The sequence below is a fragment of the Phymastichus coffea genome, unplaced genomic scaffold (assembly GCF_024137745.1).
Source record: "Phymastichus coffea isolate CEN01 unplaced genomic scaffold, Cenicafe_Pcof_1.1 PCOF00058, whole genome shotgun sequence".
Lineage (NCBI taxonomy): Eukaryota > Metazoa > Arthropoda > Insecta > Hymenoptera > Eulophidae > Phymastichus > Phymastichus coffea.
This window is the reverse complement of record NW_026706869.1, coordinates 358292-374156: the sequence shown is the minus strand read 5'-3', so window position 1 is coordinate 374156 and position 15865 is coordinate 358292. Positions and strand designations below refer to the sequence as shown.

General features: G+C 52.8%; 2 protein-coding genes and 2 non-coding genes across 4 annotated transcripts; 2 read left to right on the top strand and 2 right to left on the bottom strand.

Annotated features, from left to right (window-relative positions):
* Window positions 1-22: 22 nt before the first annotated feature.
* On the bottom strand, window positions 23-6017 carry LOC131666306 (TATA element modulatory factor-like). The gene is made up of 14 exons (XM_058938850.1): window positions 5758-6017; window positions 5150-5669; window positions 4561-5058; window positions 4107-4492; window positions 3604-4040; window positions 3420-3524; window positions 3065-3343; window positions 2662-3000; window positions 2361-2573; window positions 2141-2287; window positions 1664-2056; window positions 1328-1574; window positions 1116-1239; window positions 23-1041 (listed from the first exon to the last, which is right to left on the bottom strand). The coding sequence occupies exons 2-14, from the start codon at window positions 5655-5657 to the stop codon at window positions 755-757; spliced, it is 3963 nt and encodes a 1320-aa protein (XP_058794833.1). The 5' UTR covers window positions 5658-5669; window positions 5758-6017; the 3' UTR covers window positions 23-754.
* Window positions 6018-6789: 772 nt separating this feature from the next.
* Window positions 6790-6881, top strand: Trnai-uau (transfer RNA isoleucine (anticodon UAU)). The gene is given in 2 exon segments: window positions 6790-6827; window positions 6846-6881. It is a non-coding gene; the product is annotated as a tRNA-Ile (tRNA).
* A 592-nt stretch (window positions 6882-7473) lies between these two features.
* Window positions 7474-7565, top strand: Trnai-uau (transfer RNA isoleucine (anticodon UAU)). The gene is given in 2 exon segments: window positions 7474-7511; window positions 7530-7565. It is a non-coding gene; the product is annotated as a tRNA-Ile (tRNA).
* Window positions 7566-9292: 1727 nt separating this feature from the next.
* Window positions 9293-15743, bottom strand: LOC131666277 (uncharacterized). Its single transcript, XM_058938798.1, has 7 exons — window positions 15609-15743; window positions 13817-14746; window positions 13532-13777; window positions 13259-13456; window positions 12881-13195; window positions 12268-12817; window positions 9293-12196 (listed from the first exon to the last, which is right to left on the bottom strand). The coding sequence occupies exons 1-7, from the start codon at window positions 15609-15611 to the stop codon at window positions 11385-11387; spliced, it is 3054 nt and encodes a 1017-aa protein (XP_058794781.1). The 5' UTR covers window positions 15612-15743; the 3' UTR covers window positions 9293-11384.
* Window positions 15744-15865: the final 122 nt, after the last annotated feature.

Genomic DNA, 15865 nt, shown 5'->3' with positions numbered 1-15865 from the left:
ATACATGTTTAATTTATATATGAAAATTTTTAACAATAAACTACTTTACGATGTTAACCTTAGAATTAGAAACTTAACGGTAATTGCCCATCGCTATACAAAAGAAATTTTTTACAACAATTACACAAGTTATTTTTTATAATACATCCCATTATCACATTATGATGGACTCACAGCTCTATTTATACATTTAAGATCAATAGAAAAATTGCGGCGCACCTTTTTCGTTAATCAAATTATTAAATTGCATGTATTTTAATGAGCTTGCACAGTGCATAAATTACTAAAAAAAAAATATTAAATTGCACGTCTGAAACGAAATGTTTTTCAAGCAATATCCCATGATTTTCCACGCTTGAAAAATTTTATACAATGTATTTCAAACAAACGTATTATAATGGCAAAACCATTTTCATCAATTTGTAACATAGCAGATTACTATAAGAATTGAAAAACTAACATGAACTATTTCAAACGTATATCCATTATCTGCCAGTAAGTTATTAAACAGTATATAATAAAGAATTATAATGTCAGAAAATAACACCAACAATTGTTTTAACAAAAATAATACATGGAACCACATTGACGATAAATTAACAAATGTTTCTATAGGCAAGTCACATCAAGCCCTTTCATGTGCTCTAAAATATCTGGATGACTTTTACGTATATTTATTTACCGAAGATACCCAGACTAATACCAATGCACATTTGATCATTTTATTAACTAGATTTTTTAAACAACCATCTATTCAATGATCTCTCTGCAAAAGTTGATCTATTTGTGTCTTATACATTTCTTTCACATCTAAAAGATCAAGTTGAAGCTCTTGATTTTCTTCAACTTTCTCACCATACATCTGTAATAATGCATCGTACTTTGTTTGAATATCATTTAGATTAGCTTTAATTGTCTCCAGCTCCGTTAAATTTAAATTCAAATCTTCAACTTTTGAAGCTAACAATGAAACTTCGGTATTGAGAGCGTCTCTTTCTGTATTACGACGGGAGATCTCCCACTGCAGTTGTTGCACTTCACCTGAAAGAGTAAGTAAGAATAAATCCATTTAGATAGTATGCAAACACTCAATAAAATTTTATAACTTCACTTACCTTCGCGTTGTTTTAACTGAGATTGCAGATTTTCAATCATTGACGTGCTATTGGTTCCAGATCTAAAGCTCTCGTAAACATTTGGAAATCTGCCAGAGCTACTTTCAAACATGGTCTCATTAAACTAAAAAATTAACAAAATTTTTATTAAGCAAAGATTTTGAATATAAACATTATTATGCTACTTCGTGCGCAGCGAACGAATAACTCACAGGTAGCCAATTACTATTTGAACTGCTAACGGATTCTCTTTCCATATCGAAACTCGGACTATATCGCTGCTGTTCGTCGTCAAGACTCTGAAGTTGTTGCTCAAATACTGCGTGATTTTTCCGCTTCTCAGCTTCAGTTGCTGCCTTCTCCATAGATAATTTATTCTCTAAAGAGGTGATTTCTCGCTTTAATTCCTTAATTTCTGTTGCATGCGCCTCTTCTAACATTTTCATTGCATGCTTGTGCCTATAACATTATGACAGAGTTTTTCACCAATGCCGCATAACCATGTAAAAAGCTATTTGAAAATAATTTTGAATTGTTAAATTACTTACACTTCTGTTTCATCAGCAAGTTTTCTATTATTTTTTTTTAATGTTTCCAATAGTTCTTCAAAATTTTTCTTATCAGCGTCTTTAGAATTAACCTTTAATTCGAGAACAGAACATCGAGATTTATAATTGGCGTTCTCTTCGCCGAGCGATCGGTTCATCTCAGTGACCGCCTCCAATTTGGACTGTAGATCGGCTAGTTTTTCAATCATAACTTCTTCTTGTTTCATAAATGTGTTTGACTTGTACGACAAGTTAGACTGCAACTGTTCTATTTGACGAAGCAAAGGTATTGTAGCTTGTGACACAGATTCAGACATATCTTCATTGCGAGATTCCGCCGATTCTAAACGTTTCAACAGATCAATATTCTCCTGTTTTAATAATTTCTCCTTACTAAAAAAAAGAAAACAAAAGGAATAATGTTTCAGTCGGTGAATAGTTAAATACATCATATTGTACTCAATTATTATTTTTTACCCGGCGTGAGCTTCCTCCAATATTCTGAGCTTTAACTTTAAATCGTCAACCTGAGACAATAATTGATGCGACTCGCCGGCATTTTCTGTTGCTAGTTTCAATTCTTCTTTGACATTAGACAACTTTTCCTTTGCCTCGATCAATTCTCTATGTCAAACAAAAGCGTATTCTATCAATATATGGCAAAGAAAAGACGAAAATAGATTTATCACACACTTACGCTTTGGCAGCATCAAAACTTTTCTTGTATGCTTCCATTTTATTTGTAACGTGATCGAGCTGTTCACTGAGACTCAAAATTTCTCTTTCTTGCTTCTTACTCTTGTTGGTAAGAGTATGTACAGCTTCAATTTGATTTCGTTCAACTTCCTCTTTTGCATGTAACGAACGCTTCAATCTTTCCAATTCAATCGATTGTTCTTCTATCTGTTCTCTAGATGTAGAAAAAGTGAGTTAATCTAATTTTTTCAAGAGAATGAGATTTTTTTTATCGTACGATAACAAAATAGAGAGTGAATTACTTTTGATTTTTTATCAGTGCATCGTTTTCTTTTTCTTTGGCCCTCAGTTTTTTAATAATGTTACTCAGTTGTAATTGTTGCTTGCTGAGCTTTTCACCTTCCTCACGTAACTCTTTGATAATTTCATCTTTTTCGGCGTTAATATTCGATATTTCAGCCGTGGAAAGTCTAGAGGCAGCTTCCTGTTTCATTTGTTCGAGGTTCTTGCGCAGCGCATCCCGTTCTCTGATTGCTTGCTGAAACTTCCTCTCTAAAGCCGACAAGCGTTGAGTATAGTCATCGGTTATTTGGGTGATGTCTTGGCTGTGCTCAGCGTGCTTCTCAACGTTGTCCAGTTGTCTAAAATAAGATCATCGATTGTTCTACGAGCACTCAAATAGATAATCAGCGTGGCGAAGCATACTTTTTCAAAGTGGAATTGTGCTCGTGCAGCTCCATATTCGAACGGCTAACTTCGATGAGCTTGGACTCGCGAGCTTCGAGAATCTCGGTCATTTCACGAATTCGCCGAAGCAATCTCTCGATCTCAAGATTCGTGTCGTCCGAGCCGACGCTTATTTCACTCAGTTCGCGCGAGTGTCCGCGTGTTTTCAAGGTCTTGGTCAGCAAATCCGCGCCTCTGCAGGACTGCAGTTTAGCAGGGCTCTGCCGCGACTGCGTCGAACTCGAGTCCCCGTTAGGGCTACCAACAGAACAATGCCGAGTGTAGCTACAATCAACAGGTCGACTCGGTAGCAACCGAACAAATTCGAGCCTACCTGTACCTAGATATTATCTCGATGTCGCTGGATGTCGTGGTCTCCAATTCGTCGCCGCTGGTGTGGCCGCTAGTTTGATCCGAGCCGATCTTGACGAGGTCTGATCTGCAGCGGCAGAGGCAAATGGAGACATGAAGCCGAACGTCCGAGAGAGAACGGAGCGCGGAAGCAAGAACAATCGTACCTTTCCGATGAAATGGGCGAGTTGTCGCGCGGCGGCACGTCAGCGGTCTCACTCTTGTCGGACATGGCCTCGGCGAGCATGCTTCTGACGTAGGAACTGTTGCTGAGGGCGAGGGGCTGCGTGGCCACGGGTGCCCCGATCCGGCAGCCGCCGGCTGCTGTCGCGTTCTCCTCAGAGCTGCTGCCGACCAGCGTCTCCTCGCAGCTCGAGTCCGTCAGCATGAGGTACTGCTCGCTGCCGCTGCTGCGAGCGAGACTCTCGCTCTTATCCTGGTCGGCGGGCTCGATGGTCGTTGAGCACTTGAGCCGGTCGAACGAGCTGCTCTCCTTCGTCGCGTCCTGCACAGTCACTTTCTGAGCGGTCGGCTGCTCGGCGGCGAAATCCGACTTTCGGATCGGCTGCTTCGTTATAGCTTCGATCGGTAGGTGAAGCCCAACCTACAACGAAAAACAAACGAGCTAGGCGAGCTAGAGGAGTGGCGCGCGCGGCAATCGCACACTTACGAGGCTCGACTTGTCCTTCAGCGAGTCCAGGCTGGAGTTGAGCGACGGGTAGTCGACGGGGCCCAGGCCGGAGCTACCCGTAGGCACGACCGAGCGACAGTCTAGACAAGAGTCGTGCACCTGCTGCTGCTGCTGATGCTGCTTCGGCTCCGAATGATGCGAGCCCTGCAGGGTGCTCTCCGTAGCCGAGGTGTACAACGAGTCGTTGGCCAGACTTGGCTCGTCTTGGTCGTCCACGGCGACGCTCGTCTCCACGCTTTCCGCCATGATAGGGCTACTCGTGGTCGAAGCGTGCAGTGCCTTGGAACGCGAATTGCTCAAGCTTACTCGCAACGAACTCGCCAACTGCGAGCCTTCCAGGGTACTAGTCGAACTTTTTATATCCTCTGATATTTAAAACGTGACCCTTATTCAATTATATGTCATTTTTTACTGGTTGCTTATAACTACGTACCTCCGTCAGACTCATTGAAGGCAGACACATTGCTTGGCGTGGGTGTTATGCATGCTTCGAAAAGCCTATCGTCCATCGGCGACAAGTATGGGCTCTCATCGCTCTTCCAATCGTTAATCACTTCCACCGAACTTGGTGAAGTGACCGAACTATCGGGCAACACCTCTACTGACTCCGAATTAACTTTTTGACCCGAGGCACTTGAAGAATTCACTTCCGAATCTGGACTATTGGTACAGTCTGTACTGTCTTCCAACTGAAAACTTAGCGCTTCGACGCTTTCAGAACTTCGCTTATCACTTTCCGCAGACAGAACCGATAGCCGATTCAGAGAGTGACTGGCAGTTTGCTCCTTCTGTCTAACCACTACAATGCTTTTTCTAATGGTTTCATTGCTTTCTTCTTCTTGTCCTCTGTTCTTGTCCTCTGCTCTACTTGATGCTTCTTCAAACCTTGATAAGCTAATTTGCTTATCAGCCGTATGTGTTTTTTCGCATCCTGTAAGTACATTTTATAACAGTTAAAAATGGTCAATAAGACAATTATTCAATTAATTGTTATCTCCAAAAAAATTAACAAACATTCTCACCTTTCATGTCAAACTCCTCCAAACTATCAGACTTTGATGTAAGAAAAGTAAATTCTGGGTCAATTGGCAACTGTAGGTTAGCATGGTCAAGTGGAACTTTATTTCCTGTTTTATTTGATAAACTTTCTGGAAATGACTTTGAGGACATAAGAGATATCTGTATTCTATCTGCATTTTCAGTTGAAACTTTTGAGGACTCGGAACATTTATCGGCGATAGCAGTCATGTCTCCTTTTGGATTTTCAAAAAAGGATCCCGTAAAACTGCCCCAAATGCTAGTACTTGCTTGATTCCTACTTATATTTATCTCTTGGTCCTGATTAACATCTGCAGCTGCTTCCTTAATTCCCCACGTATCAAAAAAATCCAAAGATGGGTCTGCTGTTTGTGCCATGGCTTGAGCCCGGTCTTCATCTTTGATATCCAAGGCTTTATCTATTGTTTTTTGAGCTTCTTTTAGAGCTGTTTTGGCCAAACTAGCAAATCCTGACGTCTCAAACCAACTCATCCTTCTTCATATCTGCATGAATGTACAACCCCGTTTGACACTTTCCACTTACTTGATAGTTAAATCGTAAATTGCAATTAACGTTAAAAAGAGAAATTACCTTGTAAATGAATAAGCTGTATCAATTTTCATGAATAGTGTTTAACAATAACAACTACACCACGTATTTCAACTTACATTCATTTGTTTCAATTAAAGATAACTAGTGCAAAATATTTTACATCTTATCGCTACACACAGTCTAGAAAAAAAAACCAATATTTATACAAATGTTCCTTTGGCTGATAGAAAAACTGGCCTATATTGTATATACTATATATTAGCTATACTTGGATACATGTAACATATATTAGCAGTCGACGCGAGGTTCTCTGGCGTGCTGATAACTGCTAGTTTTGTTGACGTTGCACGAACATACACCCGCAACGGTGCTGCCTGTATTTTTTGAATATACAGATGAAAATAAATTGGAATTTATAGAAGTAATAATATAATGCTACAAGACTTGTAACAGTTGTAATGTAATTTAATCTCGAAATGTCTTGAAAATTTAATATTTTTGGATTTTTATACTTCAAGAATAAAAGAAATCTTTCTTGCCGACTATTGCTATTATTTTATCTTTGCCTACTGAAAAAGGTGCAAGTCGTTCAAAATCATAATAATCATATTAATATTGTGACAATAAGAGCAACAGTATTGATTCGGTAGGAAACGATGAGGGAGTGATACACGATACCTCGTTGCACGATCCGTTTCAAATGCCATTTTCGATCTTATCGGCTGCAGGTGAACAGCTTGCTGTTTGGGATGCAGTTTACGAGTCAGTATCGCGTTATATTTGGCAAATAATGCGAGTGCGACAACAATTATTATTATTATTGAAAAGCGGACAGAACGACGGGATGATTTCCAAACAAATGAAGAAGTCGACGATGATCCGCGGCACAGTGTATGATGAGGTGGAATTTTGACAAAATTCTGATAGATCGGAGCTGTTTTGTAGTAACAATGATTTGAACAAAAACGATAAATAACGAGGTGGCCAAGATGAATGATGGCGCGCGTTGGATCGTTGACATACATTGGAGCGCACAGTAAACAGTTACATTTCTGGCCTTATTCGCCAGCAGCTCCAGTGGCGCAATTGGTTAGCGCACGGTACTTATAAGACAGTGTTCGTGAGCAATGCCGGGGTTGTGAGTTCGAGCCTCACCTGGAGCATTTTTTTTAACACCCTTTTTGTGCGTTCTTCGCCACGGGGGAGCTGTCTCGTGTTCCCTCCAAGAAATCCTGTCCGCTTTCCCTTTTACCTCACCCCGGCGAGTGCGTCGCCTACTTTATATCGAGCTGCACGTCTCAATTGCACGTCTTCGTACTCGCTCGAGTAAAGTGTGTTCTCTCGAAATGACCTTAATGCATTTACCTTGGCTCCCCATTTATGTTGTCTGCTTTTCAACGAACTGCCATTTTCAGCGGCTCACAGCTTTCTGTTTATGGATAAGCTTGACGCTTGTCGCAGCTACACTTTATAATGTTATTGTTTATCACGATATCATTGCATCTTCGAGAGTTCGAGAATTTTCACAAGATTGTCAAGATAGTATGATTCAACGTTCGACTGCGCTGGTGATATTCATAAATCCCTTGAAACGCAGCTTCAATTGGTTTCCGTGATGCGACGGACGCGTATAACAACATTGCGTGCAGCTCGGTGAAAGGAACGCACGAAAATAATGATGTGTTCAGTTGTGAGGAAAAGCAGTTGCGCGGCATTTCCAATTGGACTCGACAATTTTTGGCTTTTTTTCCAATAGCTCCAGTGGCGCAATTGGTTAGCGCACGGTACTTATAAGACAGTGTTCGTGAGCAATGCCGGGGTTGTGAGTTCGAGCCTCACCTGGAGCAGTTTTTTTTTCGCAAGAATTTTCTCGCTCAGCAGCGACGAGTCCCACGGTGTCGTCGTTGTGAGATTATACGAGACAGCGCCATTCGATGCAATCGAGAATCGCGCATTTTATTCGTTGCGCTTCGAGCGGTGAACGAAGATTAATGGCATCTCTCCGACGCAGCATGCGCGTGTCATTGTAGTACCAGCACCGGCGCGATGAACGCCGGGAATCTAGGTGTACGAATGCAGCAGACGCCAGCGATTGCTCAATGGGGAGATGCATCGTAACGCTCGCATTCTCTTCCCCGTATAAGCATACATCATTGACCGAGATCGACCCTTAACCAATTGCCTTGGACGGCAGCCGAATTGTCTTAGCGTGCAAGCTCTTTCCCGATGCCACGCGAATCGCGACTGCGACGATTGAATTTCAACGCAGGAAGGATCGATAATCGTATAAATCGAAAGCCATTAAAGAGCGAGACGAGCGCGAGGTTGTCGCGTCGCGGCTAATTGCCGTGGCGAAGTCTAAGATACGCACGCACGACAGCTCAGAGACGCGAAGTTCACCTTCGCAAGGTTGTAATTCGTATGATCGGGCGCGATCCGCAGGCGCGTCGGAGTGGCGAGCCCCAAATGCCGAGGGCACGCGCGCACGCGCTGAAATAGGAAAAGCTTAAGCATCGATTAAATGCCAGAGTTGCTCTCTCTCTCTCTCTATCTCTATCTCTCTCTCTCTGTAGTTTAGCTATAAACTCCCGTTGAAAAATCAGCTCGTCTCGCACGCGGCCCGCGAGGAATGGATCCAAGAGGCCACCTTTTTTTTGCATTCCTTATCACTTCGATCCTAATGATAATCCACTGTTTCTTTACCGCTTTCAGTAGCAAACGCCGAAGCACCCGTCTACTTTCCTAATCGAACGACGACGAGCATCGGTTTACTTGGCGATAATGGCTTGTTTTGGTATATTCGTACTTCGTAGCGTACATTGCCGCGCGTGCAAGCTCTCGACCCGCGAGCGTCCCCCTCGCTTCCTCATTCTCTCTCGGAATCAGTCTGTTAGTAGAGCAGCCGCATGCGCTGGTGATTCGCTGACCTGCATGTTAGCCGCGCGCGTCTCAGGGGAAAAACCTTCCTTCTTGCCGGGCGGCACTTTACAATTTTTTTTCCCTTCTACGGTACTCCTTCCACCTTGTGAAAACTTGATACGGGTACTACTTCTGTTTCGTCTTTTCCTTTTTCTTCGACAATTTTTAAAGTACCGGCAAGCTTCTGCGAATCGTTTTATTTTCAAGAAAATGAGCAGATTCATTCGTGAGTCTTAATTATTTCGTAAAAAAGAAATGATATAAAGATTTAATATTTTAGATGTCCAATCGTTTTTTCTGGAGGAAAATCTTCAGTTACATGTCCGCGACCGAAAGTGCACTCAGGTAACAGTTGTTCCTTGGCGCCCGCAGACTATTATTATCCGGAACCAACAACTGGGATAAAAAGTAGCTTGGAAAATTTGAACGCAAGCCACGCTGAAGGCGATTGACCCCATTTTCCGCTGCGCAACTTGTATATCCGTAAATATAGCAGCGCGTATGTTTGCGATAAGGCTATTCTCGTTATCAACGTTGCCTTGAAACAAAAATAATGGCAACTCGTCGCTGACAAGCAAAAGTCTTCGCGAAACCACCAGGATTAGGTGTTCGGGAAAGAGGTATCGGTACAATTGACAACGAGCAAGTATCAAGTTTCTATAGGTTTCTTTTTATTATAATTCATATTTAAATGATAAGTATAAAAAAAACATAGTTACGATTGACAAGTGCAACGGTAACTACATGAACAACCTGTCTTTTCTTTCAACAGTCGATGAAACACGTGGATAATACAGTTGGAGATGATTTGCTCCATAATCAAGTATATAAAATTACGAATGGAAAATTTGCGGGTGTCGCGTGAAACGACGACCGAGAACAAGAAGGAGAATGCAACCGAGTGACAGAGATAACAAACGGAGAGCAGTCACTGCGAGCGAAAAACTTGAATGACGAGTCACCACAGTCCGTCTCCGTTGGGCTGAGCGCGTGCACACGGCGACTCCCGGGATCCCCGTTGTCCTCGCACTTGTTGCGTAACGTTCGCCGACTCAGTGCGGCGCGGCTTCCGAGAGCTAAGCTCTCGCCGACTATTTCTACAATCACACCTCTGTGCATCTCTCGTATTCTACAATACTACCTTACACTTGGAATAAGGAAAAATTCATTGCAGTGAAATAGCGTAAGTGGTGCATTTTTGCTGATCTCCTCTCTCCGCTCCATCGACTTATCAAATGCTAGCCTGTAGTGGGTTCGCTCGGCAAGTAAAGCAAGCCCTCGTGCGTCGGGCTCCAAGCGATCCCGCAAGTGCAGGGGATCTCTTCCGAGCGTCCAAACCGCAGACTAGTCCGCCGGCAGTCGGTTCGGTCGGAGCCGCGCAAAGAACGGCGGCCGCCGGTTTCGGAACGAGGCAGCTCGGGCAGGCGAGACTGTCGCGTGCGGTGTGCGGGCGCTGCGAAATCGCGGACCGACTACTGCGTTCTACTGATGAGCTACGTACTATCACAATTCGCCTGCGGCACGCGCACCGCAGGCCGGCCGCGCTCCTCAATTTCGCTCAATTCACGGGGCGACGTTCGTTCGCGCTATCATTGCTGATCCTATCGGATTGTTACGATCGGCGTGGCGTTCGCTCGTACGTAACGGGCCGAATCAACGCGATTGACTCTTTTTTTCTTTTTTTCTTTTTCGTTTTTTCTCTTTTCTTTTCTCTTTCGAACAAGCCGATGTTCAAGTGCATAATAGACGTATATACCGACGACAACGAACGCAGCGCGATGCTGCGCAGAGGCAGGATCGTATAATAATTCAATTCCTATTGTAACGGGATACTGTGCACTCGATTGGCGTCCCCACCGCGTTGGGCGTGCGCGTGCGTTGAGTGGGCCGTCGCGGCGAGCGGTCGCGCAACGACATTGCCCGAGATCGCGAACGACGAACGCCTGTACGGCAGCCCATGGTCGGTGAATCTAGTCTCGCGGAATAGGAGCTGCACGTTTCCCGTCTACTTTCATTTCGGGTGTCCGCCCCCTCCCCCTGCCCCCCATTTGCAGGTTGCCATTCGCGATGTCAGTGCACGCGACCACTGAACGACGGTGCGGTGTCCGAGCGACGTTTCCTCTCGCCGGCCAAACATCGTCGCGCGTGCCATCGCTTGCCGCGCTTATTTACAATATAACGTATATAATAAATATCTGTTATCTACATATGTCGCTCTACGGTAATCAATTGTTCGGCTTGTCGCTCGAACGATATATATATATATATATATATATGTATAGTCCACGCGAGCGCCCGTCCAGTCTTGCAGTGCGAGCCGCGTCGCGGCGGTCGTTTGATTAACGAAGGACGCATCGCACGCCCGCGATCAATTGACGCGCGTTCGCCATTTCGCACTCGCCGTCGGTCGCCGAGTCGCTCGGTCGCCCGGAAGCTCGGAGCGTCCCGCCGCAGAGTCGGCCGAGTGTCGCGGGCTGCGCCGCGTCCGATTCTGCCCACGGAAAGTAGAGGAGAGTCGCGAGGAACGAGTTTACTTTGCTAGGTTACTTGTGAGATACAGCGTTGGGTTCGGAGCGCCGCAGACGAGGCGACGGAGATTCTACTCGTGCGAAAGGTCGCGCGGCAAACGGAGCGATCCGCGCGGGATCGGCAGTCGGTTGGCACACTTTCGGCCGGGCGGGCGGCCCTCAGACGGTGGTCTCCCGGTCCACGTGGATGTACTCCACGAGGCCGGGCTGCAGCTGCTGTCAGGAGGGGGCGCGGCGGCGCGCGCCGCCCAGCAGGCTCTCCTCGGTGGGCGCGCGCCTCGGCGGCCGGGCGCCCGCGCCGCCCTCGTACTGCAGCCGCTTGGCGCGCGCCTTCGACTGGCCGATGACGATGGCGGAGACGCAGGCGGCGGCGGCGAGCACGCCGGCCGCGGCGGCCACCAGCAGCCAGACGGCCGAGGGCAGCAGGCCGAGCAGCCGCGCGCCCGCGCCGCAGTCGGCCTCGTCGTGGCCCGACGGGCAGTGCGCGTAGCCGTCGCACCAGAGCGTGGCGGCGATGCAGGCGCCGAGCTCGGGGCACTTGTGCGGGCAGTCGCGCGTCAGGCTGCCGTTCTCGGCCTCGCGCTCGGGCAGCAGGCGCAGCTGGCTGCGCAGCGCCGCGCGGCTCTTGGAGATCTCGAGCCAGGAGGCGGCGGCCTGGCCGGGCTCGCGCGCCACGAAGTCCAGCAGCAGCGCAGCCGAGCGGCCGGCGGGCGCGCCCGGCGCGCGCTCCTCCGCGCCCAGCCACTCCTCGGAGAACACGTGCACGGTGTACTCGCGCGCGCCCGGCTCCGCGGGGCAGACCACCTTGTGCAGCCGCGGCGGCCAGCCGGAGTAGAGCAGCAGCCGGTTCGCGGTGGGGCACTTGGCGGCCTCGGCGGCCTCGCCCGCGGCGGCCGGCTCGAGCGGCAGCAGCCAGCCCCAGGTGAGCACGAACAGCGAGCGGTTCTCGCGCGCCTCCACCAGCCAGGGCATGCCCTCGCAGTAGATGTCGGGCCGCGACAACGGCGGCGTCACGAAGCGCAGCTCGCCGCCTGCGGGCAGGAGCGGTGCGGCTCGGTGGTCGAGTGCCGGTCGTTGTACTGGTCGTGACAAGGCAACTCACCCTCGCCGCGGACGCGCTGCTTGCGCGGGCACTCGGGCGCGCGCACGATCTCGAAGCTGGCGTTGAAGAACAGGCTGTCGAAGTCCTCGTCGGGGCTCATGCGGTCCACGAAGAAGTGCAGCTCGAGGGCGCGGCCGGAGGTCAGGTGGCTGAGCGGCAGCAGGCCGCCCGAGGACGCGTTGCCGTCGCAGAGGCAGGCGCGCGGCAGGCGCACGTCGCGCCAGGGCGCCTCGAACAGGCTGAGCCGCGCCTCGCGGCTGCCGGGCTCGTGGGCGCAGCGCGGCCGGCCGCTGTGCGGGTCGAGCTCGCTGCCGCAGGCCGTGGCCTCGCCCAGGCTGACGTTGTGCAGCGTCAGCTTGACGCGCTCGCCCGCGGCCGCCTCCACGCGGTAGCGGCAGTCGAGGCGCCGCGCGCCGCCGCGCCCGTAGAGCCGCAGGTCCCGCGGCGAGCTTAGGCGGCCGCTCTTGACGCGCCGCCACAGCCGCGAGCAGGCCGCGCCCTCGACCCACTGTTCGCCGCCCTGCAGCGTGCCCACGAACTCGTACCTCGCCTGCGCCGAGTCATAGTCGCTCTATAGTCAGCCGAGGTGGGGCCGCGCGGCGCGTGCACTCACGTTGAAGTTGACGCTATTCAGGGCCGTGCCGGCCACGCTCTCCATGCGGATGGTCAGGCTGGGCGTCTGCGTCAGGTAGGACTCGTCCGGCCGGCAGGGTCTGGTGCTGCGGGTGGTGTTGCGCAGGGCCGCGTGTGCGCATAGCCGCGGGCTCTCGTCACAGAGCACCGCCAACGGCAGGCCCGTGCTCGCTGCCCCGTCCCAGAAGGTCAACTTGACCGCGCACTCGGGCTCCACCTGCTGCTGCTGCTGCTGCTGCTGCTGCTGCTGCTGCGACAGCGTCGCGTTGCCGTCGGCCAGGCCCCGCAAGTCGCGCTGCGACAGTCGATCGAACCAGTCAGCCGGGCGGACCGGACGGAACCCGCGGTCGCCACTCACCTGCGAGTAGGAGGCGAAGTAAAACCAGACGCGGTCGCCCAGCGAGCCCCGCAAGCTCCAGGTGCAGTTGGTGCCCGGTGGCAGAGCGTGCAGCGGCGCCCGCAGCGCCCCGCTTCGCCTGGCCGTGTCGTTGACCGAGAAGTAGCAGCCCTGGGCCGTCTGCGCGTAGTCCAGGCCGTCCGAGTCGACGTACACCACCTGCGACAGCCGGCGCACGAGCGCGCGTGAGCCTCGTGCCGCCGAGCGCCAGGCGCGCGCGCGCGCGCAGCTCACCTGGGTCTCGAGCTCGAAGCGCAGCGCGGCGGCGCCCAGCGGCACGGCCACCGGCGAGCTGACGAAGTGCACCAGCATCGCGGGCCCGCGCGCCGTGACGCGCGGCAGCGGGCCGCCGCAGTAGACGAGCAGCACCGGGTCCTCGGGGCGCGCGCCGTCGTGCAGCAGCAGCCGGTCGCGGTCCTCGGGGCAGTCCTGCCAGACGCTGAGCGCGCCGTGGGCCGCGCCGCCGCTGGCGTTGCGCGTCTGGGCCGCGGCCCACGGCGCCGGCGGCGGCGCCGCGGCCGGCGAGCTGCGCACCGACATCATGGCGTGCTTGCAGGTGGGCACCTCCTTCTGGCGCAGCACGATTAGGCAGCTCGCGTTGCGCGGGTACTCGCCCGGGTAGTTGGGGCTCTGCACGCGGCAGCTGCGCCGGTAGCACTCGTGGAAGTTGCGCGAGCAGTAGGTGCCGGGCACCGGGCTGCCGCGCTCGAGCGGCGCCTCGGGGCTGCCGAGGCGCGCTACCGCCTCCACCCGCGAGACGAAGCGGTAGCGCAGCCGGAACTCGAAGGGCACCGAGGCCGGCGCGGCGAACAGCCGGATCGAGGCGGTCACGGTGCTGGTCTCGCTGTAGTACGTAGCGCGAAGGGCCTCTCCCGGTCCACACCACGAGCCGCCCGTGAACGGCCTTCCCAGCTCAGCCAGCTGCATTGAGCCCTCGGGACAGCTGCCCCCACCGGCCTCCTCGGCCGCGGGTCGCCCTCGGGCGGAGCCTCGGCCGCGGCGCTCGAGCCGCCCGATGCTGAAGGCGTCCCACAGCAGCTGCACGAGCTCCCCATGGCCCTGGCCGCCCGCCGTGAAGGTCAGGTGGCAGAGGAACGGCAGCCTACCCTCGTCGGGCCGCGCCAGCTCCAGCCGGTAGGTGCGGCCCTCGCGCCCGTGGTAGGTGCGGTTGCAGGGCGTGCACAGCGGCGGCTCGTCGCTGCCGTCGCCGCAGTCGTCCACCCCGTTGCAGTAGGCGTCCACGGGCACGCACTGGCCCTGCCGGCAGCCCAGCTCGGCCAGGCCGCAGCTGGCGCTCGTCGGGCCGGCCGCCGCCGTCGCCGCGGCCGCCGATCCTAGCAGCAGCAGCAGCAGCGGCAGCAGCACCGGCGCCGCCTCCGCCAGCGTCCGCATCCAGCGCGGTGGCCGGCTCGCGTGCTGCCCGACTCGCCCGGCATCAGCTGCTCGCCGCTGCAACAGCCGCGCCGCCGTTACAACCTCGCCACTGCCGTCGCCGTCGTCGACGGCCATTTGCGGCGAGGACGCCCTTCCGCGTTTTCCCTCGCGGCCCGCGATCGTCGGCTGATTCGCCCGCGGCGCGCGCGCGCGACGCCTGCACGCGGGAGCCGAGGAGCGAGGGAGAGCGAGCGCGAGAAACGAGTGACGCGGCACGAGGCACGAGGAACCGGCCGCGGAGCGGTGAGCTCGTCTACAAATCACGAAAGTCTCGGAAAATCAATATGCGAGCTGCTGCGTTACCGAGAGGGAGAGCGAGGGAGGCTGCTGCTGCTGCTGTCGCCGCCGCCGCCGCCGTCGCCGCCGTTTCCTTGACGAGCAGCAGCCAGCACCTGCCGGGCTCCGACCGATTCGGACCAGCCTGCCGGCGCGAAGCCCGGGCCACTCGGAGGAGCGCGGATGCAGCGGAAGACGCGCGCCTCGAGCGTGCACGGGTGCGAGTATCGAGCGACACAATTACCAGAGGCGACGAGGGCCATTTATCAACGGGCGCCGGGTCGACGCTCCGCATTGTCGCCGCGCGCACAGACCCGATCGGGGCGGAGAGCCGAGGCGGCGCCGGCGTCCGGCCTCGTGGCCGCGACTCTCGGCTGCGCGATCCTGCTCCTCGCCGATCACTCGGGAGCGCACGGGACGACCCATTCGCCGGGCCAAATCGATAAGTAGCCGCGCGTCTCGCGAATCCGCGCCTCTCTCCCACGCTCGCCCGCGGTGCAGCCTCGGCGAGCCGAGCGGGCGCCACGCGGGCGGAACTAGGCGGCCGTCGCGCGCGCGTCCGCACAGCTGCCCCGAGTCGAGCCGCGCGGGGCCCGCGTACCATGATCCTGTGTCGGCGGACGGCGCATATCAGCAGGCTGCTAGAGCTCGCGCTGCTCCCTCGCGCTCGGGCGGCTGCGGCGTTGAGGGCGGCGTCCAAGGCAGCGCTCGTTCGCTCGGCGGCAACTGCGCGGAGGCGATGCCCGGGGAGCCAAAGCGAGAGTCGCGGGGCTGCGGGCTGCACGGCCGACGCGCACTGCGGTACTGAGCGCGACCCCTTGGCTGCTGCCCTCTCTGGCCGCCCCGCAGCCACCCTGC